General features: G+C 37.0%; 1 protein-coding gene across 7 annotated transcripts; it reads right to left on the bottom strand.

The window, feature by feature from the left end:
- Positions 1-129: 129 nt before the first annotated feature.
- On the bottom strand, positions 130-6,881 carry LOC141380120 (uncharacterized). 7 transcript variants are annotated; one of them, XM_073936964.1, is made up of 5 exons: positions 6,825-6,881; positions 6,598-6,709; positions 4,816-4,994; positions 1,361-2,014; positions 130-1,266 (listed from the first exon to the last, which is right to left on the bottom strand). In XM_073936964.1, the coding sequence occupies exons 3-4, from the start codon at positions 4,868-4,870 to the stop codon at positions 1,374-1,376; spliced, it is 696 nt and encodes a 231-aa protein (XP_073793065.1). In that variant the 5' UTR covers positions 4,871-4,994; positions 6,598-6,709; positions 6,825-6,881; the 3' UTR covers positions 130-1,266; positions 1,361-1,373. The 7 variants fall into 7 exon arrangements, with proteins under 7 accessions (XP_073793065.1, XP_073793062.1, XP_073793067.1 ...); XM_073936961.1 differs by having other exon boundaries at positions 130-2,014; XM_073936966.1 differs by lacking the exon at positions 6,825-6,881 and having other exon boundaries at positions 6,494-6,605.
- Positions 6,882-7,107: the final 226 nt, after the last annotated feature.

Here is a 7,107-nt window from a genome sequence, read left to right as displayed (position 1 = left end):
CCCAGTGATGGGTTGCATCCGCTACAAAAAAACATATACTAGATAAGTTGGCGGTTCATTCCACTGTGATGTCCCCTGATATATAAAGGGACTAAGCCAAAAAGAAAATGAATAAATGAATGAATGAATGAATGAATAAAGAGTGTAATGTTACCTGGTAAATAAACAGAACCATAGTCCTAACATTCTCCACCTCTGGATCTGTACTGGCTTGACCCACAGTTCATAATGAATCTAACAATGCGTCTCAAATATATCAAAGTGTAAAAGAGAGTTCAGCTAAAGCATGTTTCATTTGATGGACATGCATTCTAGCTACCCAACACAAGTGTTGTAAAGCGAAAGTGAAAGTAACCAAGTGAAAATTGTGCCACAGTTCTACCCATCCAAATGCACAACACACAGTAGTGAAAACTGAGCACACACAGACACACACACCTTGAACAGACCTGGAGCAGTGGACTATATTAAAATAAGTGCTGCGTGTATGACCAGTCATTCAAACTGTTATTATAATCCAGGTTTTGACACAAATGCAAATAGAAAATATTAGCATTCAAAGCTTTCAGTCCATCACTGCCACTAAAATGTATTTATAAGTGCTCATCAAATCCGACCAATCATATCGCGTACTTGACTCGATGTCCTGCCATTTTCAAGATGCTGCTGTTTTAATAGCACGACATCACAGCTTTTGATGCAAATCAAACAGCAGAAGATAAAGCATGAATAATGGCTATGACTGTATGATAATGACTGAATATCTTTTAACTTCAATAATGTTTAAACAATTCAATTTACACAGTGAAGTCTATATGAAATGTTATATTTGATTATATCAGTCAGTTTATTTACCGGAAAACTCCTGTTAGATACTTTAATCTGAAAAGCACTGTTCATTTTAATCACTATCTTTACTATATTGTATTCATTGGTACTTTATCTTGTAAATGTATTGTTTTTCTGTATCTTTATTTGACACTATAATTTATTTGTGCTGAACTTCTCTTAATTTCTCTGCAGCTCTTACATGGTTGCAGTCTGTGTGGGACCTAATGCCCCAGTATAGTGATGGGGTCACTATGCTGTCAGTGAGCACCAAGGTCCTGACTCTCTGTGGTCATTAAAAATCCTAGATGTCCTTCGAAAAGAGTAGGGGTGTGTCCCTGGTCTCTTAACCGGGCCTTCTAACCAACCCCATATCCTAATTGACTTCATCACTCGATCTCCTCTCCACCAATAACCTGGTAAAAACCTGTAAAGCGCCTAGAAAAGCAATAAATAAATGTAAGTTATTATTATTATTATTATCATATACTAAAACCATGACCCTAAAATTGTGAATCAAACCAATACACACAAGTCCAGTGTCATTAGTACAGTTTCTCGCCAGTGTGAATCCTCTCATGTGTTTTCAGATGTCCAGACTGATTGAATCTCCTGCCACAGTGTGAACACTCATACGGCTTCTCTCCGGTGTGAGTCCTCTGGTGCAGCTTCAAATGTCCTGCTGTAAAAAAAGTCTTCTTGCACTCTAAGCACACATACTCCTTCACACCAGTGTGAATTATCTGGTGCTTTCTTAAATTCTGTAGATATGTAAAACTATTTCCACACAAGGAACACGAGTACGGCTTCTCTTTAGTGTGAACTCTAAAATGGACCCTCAGATCTGAACCCCTCAAAAATGTTTTGCTGCAGTGGTCACACTTGTGTGGTTTCTCTCCCGTGTGGATCATCATGTGTCGTTTAAGGTGCGGCGACTGTCTGAAACTCTTCCCACACTGATCACAGACGAAGGGTTTCTGTCCATTGTGGATCCTCATGTGCTGATAAAGAGACGATGATTGTCGGAAACTCTTCCCACACTGACCACACGTGTGCGGTTTCTCTCCGGTGTGGATGTTCATGTGAACCACCAGACTCCGCTTGCATGTGAAACTCTTTCCGCACTCGGTGCAGGTCAAACAGGTCCTGTCATGATCAAGTTTCTCCTCGTTGTCCAACATCAGATCTGAAATCAAAATGAAACTTTATATAAGAAATTAGAGAGAAATGTGTACGTTTATGTGATCCCAATTGAGTCTTTCAACATTACGTATGGGAAGCCCCACTGTGTGAAAAATTGTGCCAGTCCACCTATACAAAGGCAAAGTTCTAGTTAGTAAAAGCATATTGGTTCCCTTGCCCTGTCTCGCTCCTTTACCCATCCAGGAGAACTTCTGGCATTATAGCAAGGAGGTCATCTTAGGCCTCGTTTACACTAGTGCGTTTTAGTTTGAAAATGCATAAGTTTTGCTACGAATACACCATCCGTCCACACTACGCCGGAGTTTTCGAGCACCGAAAACGGAGCGCTTTGGAAACCCTGGAGAGGCCGTTCTCATTCTGAAACGCTGCTGCTCCGTCTCAGTGTGGATGAGGGAAAACGGAGACATCTGAAAACGGAGGCGGGGCTACTGAGATTCGCTACCTGATTGGGGCTTTTGTGTCATTGCGTATCCTTCCCTTATTCGTCAAGCCCCTATCACATGACTATAACATATGGCTTCAACGCTACCGGAAGACAGCAGACAAGCCTTCACTATAAACAACAACATGGACACAAAAATGGTAGCGTTGCTTGCACTTGCACACCCTAAAGACCACGGTCACCTTTTCAACTGTTAAGTAACTTGATGTTTAGACACTCCAGGTAAGTAAAAAATAAAATAAAAAAATTACTAATGTTTTGCTTCTTACACTTTCTTTACACACGTGAAACTTGCCTACAGCACTTCTTCATTGTTGCTCTTATAGTTGTGTAAATTGCTTCCTTGTCCTCATTTGTAAGTCGCTTTGGATAAAAGCGTCTGCTTAATGACTAAAAGTAGAGAACTGCATGTTTTGTATTTGTTGGCTGAGAATAGCCAGTTGTTGACCTTACTCTTTCACTTTTACCTTTCTTTAGACTTTCTTAATTCTTTAGAGACTCAAAAGAGCAGTGGCTGCAGTCTTCACTCAGTAGAGTAAATTGCTAGCTCAGATTGTATTTCATACCTGTTAGTTTACTGATATTTGTTAACAAGTATAATTGTTGGTGATTTTGGTAGCAATAAATTCCAATAGTGCTATAATTAATGTCACTATTACAAATGTGTTAATTTCACAAGCTAAAAAGAGTAAGTACACAAGCTGTGATTGTTTTAAAGACTGTACCTGTTCATTATCAGTGTTACATTTAAAAATAAAAAATTCTTATCAAAAAGTGTTTGTACTACTTTTTTACAAAAAATCAACTATGTGTTTCATACAAATCTAAATGGACATATTTCAAATAATGATTTTTGCTGAGATGGCCAGTCAGTTTGAGAAAACAATATTAATTATTTTGTATACTACATGAAGATGTAGTTTTGAGTTGCGATTACAAAATGACGTCATCACGCAAAGTAATAAGTTAATAAGAACCTATTTATTGTGTATCTGTAAGTAATGTTTTATTATAATATAATACACAACGCCTCAGAGAGTAGAAGCATGATGGGTTTACGCTTGTCAGATACTACGTGATGTCACCGATATGTTCTCTACTAGCCGGGCTTCCAGCTAACTCTATCAAACCTCTTCAGCTGCTCCAGAACGCAGCAGCACGAGTGGTCTTTAATGAACCTAAAAGAGCACATGTCATTCCGCTGCTCATCCGTTTGCACTGGCTGCCAGTTGCTGCTCGCATCAAATTCAAAGCTCTGATTTTTGCTTACAAAGTGACTTCTGGCTTTGCTCCTTCTTATCTGCTCTCACTTCTGCAGATGTATGTGCCCTCCAGAAACTTGCGTTCTGTGAATGAACGTCGCCTCGTGGTTCCATCCCAAAGAGGGAAGAAATCACTTTCCCGAACTCTCACGTTCAATCTGCCCAGTTGGTGGAATGAACTCCCTAACTGCATCAGAACAGCAGAGTCACTCGCTGTCTTCAAGAAACCACTAAAAACTATTTCGTCTCCACTTTCCTTACTAATCTGCAATTCCCTCTCTGGCTCCACCACTAACTACTAAAAACAAAAAAAAAACAAAAGAAATTACTAATGTTTTGCATCTTACACTTTCTTTACATACCTGAAACTTGCCTACAGCACTTCTTCATTGTTGCTCTTATAGTTGTGTAAATTGCTTACTTGTCCTCATTTGTAAGTCGCTATGGATAAAAGCGTCTGCTAAATGACTAAATGTAAATATGCAATTTAGTGCGTGACATTATCTGCCAACATATAGCTACTCTTCGAGCAGGCTCTACTTTAAGGCCTACTTTTCATCGGAAATAGTTGGCAACAACTACTCTCGAGTCATTGGGTGTGCCTGTCTGTGTCACAAACAAATGACTCAAATCTGATGAAGAGCTCAATTTAGCTCAAATCATAGCTAATCATAGATAAAACGCCAGGAAAACAATGAATGATTATTTTCTCTTTCTTAAAGCATTCTAGTTCTGACTTGTTTGTATTGTGATCAACATTTGGGCTAGTTGTAGACGAGTTTAGAAGCAACTCGTAACATTTTAATGATATTTTGGTACCACTGACACCATTTGGCAGTGGAGACACAAGCCTGATAAAGGTGACCCGTACCGAACCATACTGTACCATACCACTCAGTGAAAACGGGTCATAAGCTTAGTTTAACAAGATACAGAATGACAATTATGACACAGGGTATATTCTGTACTGAGTTTTAAAAAATATTTATTTAATTATTGTTCTCAAGTTTTAAGTATTCATCTTTTTAAAGCTGCAAACTTTGCTGTGACTATAGGAAATAATCATAAATAAACACCAACCTATTAGTTCTTCAGTCTCTTCCTGTTTAATTCTGCAGGGTTCTGGATCACTCATCTTCTCACTGTCCTTCAATAAACTCTGTCTTTCAGACTTCACTTCACCCTGATGCTCGTCTTCACTTGTAGACTAATGGGAATACTCCAGTATTTATAGCTGAACTGGAGGAGGAGGGGCAAACCTGCAAAGATTGAACACATAATATAATTAATAGTTTATTTATATTTAGCCATTTAGAGAGGTTGCTTTCAAAGAGAAAGAATTACATTTATTTTACTTGGATATCTTAACATACGAAAAAAAAGAGTATAATGTGTCTTGCTAAAGAGTGATTTTATAGAAAGTTTACATTTTTATGTGTACATGTATGGATCAAAGCAAATATATTTCCAGCATTTGTATGACTTGTTTTGCACTTTGAATCCACTTTGAAAGATTTGGTAATTAGATCCGTCCTCTGTAGTCTAGATAGAGGTAAAGTTGGTTTTATATTCGCACATTCGTTCATTTAGCAGTCTCTATATCCGCTTGTTAAGTGTGACGTCAAGCGAAGCGGCTTCCGGGTCCAAGCGCTCTATTGAACTGAATGGGGAGACTCATGAAATGGTAATAATAAACGTTTACAAAGCGATTTAATACTTTCGAAAATCACGATCGCAACATATATGTCCATGCCTAATATCCGATGGCCAGAAAGTGATTCATTTTTTTTAATTGTTAAATTTTTGGTATTTGTTATGCAGCAAGCTCAGAGATTGTTGTGTACACTATGATTTTATATAAAATTAACTTTAATGTGTGATAGGAATAAAACGTGATCATAAACGAATGATTTCTCCACTCAAATGAATGGCGGCTTGGACCCGGAAACAGTATTACATACGTCATCACTTAAAAAGCGGATTGTTTACCATGTTACTTTGAAAACTTCTACATTTTACAAGGTAAATATTTTATACATAAACAGAAATTTGCGAAATGTGTACCAAAATGTAATATTTTTTTATTAGAAATGGAAAATCTGAAAAAGTCTCTAATGCAAATTAAGAACAAAAAGAATGATTTAATGTTAAATTTCATGAAGGAATTTTTTTCTAGATCTGATCCCCCGCTGTAGTAGATGAGTGTATCCTAAGTTATTATTTTAGTTTATATGTATAGAAGCATTTTGTAATATTTGTTTTTTTTTATCTTATTTATTAATTTTTTATTTATTAATTTTTTTTCTTTTGCAACCTTTTATACATTTTTTTTCTCCTGTTATATATTACTTCATTACTTTTGATTCTTGTAACTATAGTAATGTTTATGAATATAATATATATCTCAATTGCTGTATTTTTACTTTATGTAATGTTTCAAAACTATGATAATAAAAAAATAAAAAACGTCAATAATCATGAAAAAAAAAAAAAAAAACATGTTACTTTGAATATTCGATCGGAATTAGCATGCAAGTATGACTTGAAAACAACATAAGCACTGTCTAATTGACTGTGAACAATGCTGTACTTTGATACTCATTTGCGGCTAATATGTGATTTCCCCATTTACAATTTGCAAAGAACACTTTACTGAAATGATGTTATTAAGGAGAATGTCTGACTCCAAAAAAACAAACTTTACCTCTATGTAGGCTGGATCGTCTCATTTCAAAACGCTCAGCCTGTGTGGACTCACCTTTGAAGTCTGCATCCTCCTCTAAAAAGAGCTAGTGTCAAAGCTAGGTAGACAAACCTATCAGGTTGAAAGTTTCTATCGACTGAAAATAAACATCCACTCACCGTTGGTCAAGTAAACCGCGTCGATTTGACGTTACTTCTGAATGACATCTCTGACGTTGATTCAACATTACTCCGGTGGGCAAAACCAGTTTGAAGCGACGTCAATGTTAGGCTGAAATTGTGTCAGTTTGATATCTGGATAGTTTGTACACCGCTGCGTGTAAACTGTGCTCAGTGCAGTTAACATTCTGGTAAATACGAAGAAAAAATATAACTGTAAAACTCACCTCGACTCGCCCCAGAAAACAGATACGGGAACGCGCGCTGATGATGACGTCATCATGGCGAGACGAAGTTTTTAGTCCCAAAATGTGTGCAGAGAGACAACAATTCTATAAACAAGAGAGGTCACCAATCTTACCGGAATGGATATTTGTTGATTAAAAGCTGCTAAACTTAGGGCCATTCTACCAGAAATCTACATTATCCGTCCCTGAAATATAAACAAATGCAGTGAATAAGACGCATTTCATCCCAAAAATATCTCAAATGGACTGAAGGTTGATTTCT

This window comes from Danio rerio, chromosome 22, assembly GCF_049306965.1.
Source record: "Danio rerio strain Tuebingen ecotype United States chromosome 22, GRCz12tu, whole genome shotgun sequence".
NCBI classification, from domain to species: Eukaryota; Metazoa; Chordata; class Actinopteri; order Cypriniformes; family Danionidae; genus Danio; species Danio rerio.
The sequence above is the reverse complement of the archived record's forward strand: the minus strand, read 5'-3'. Positions and strand labels throughout refer to the sequence as shown.

Excerpts from the sequence above, each read along its gene's own strand:
- LOC141380120 (XM_073936961.1), bottom strand. The coding sequence starts at position 4,870 with ATGAGTGATCCAGAACCCTGCAGAATTAAACAGGAAGAGACTGAAGAA. Across the intron at positions 2,015-4,815 it reads AGAGACTGAAGAACTAATAG|ATCTGATGTTGGACAACGAG; the intron begins GTTGGTGTTTAT and ends TTTTGATTTCAG.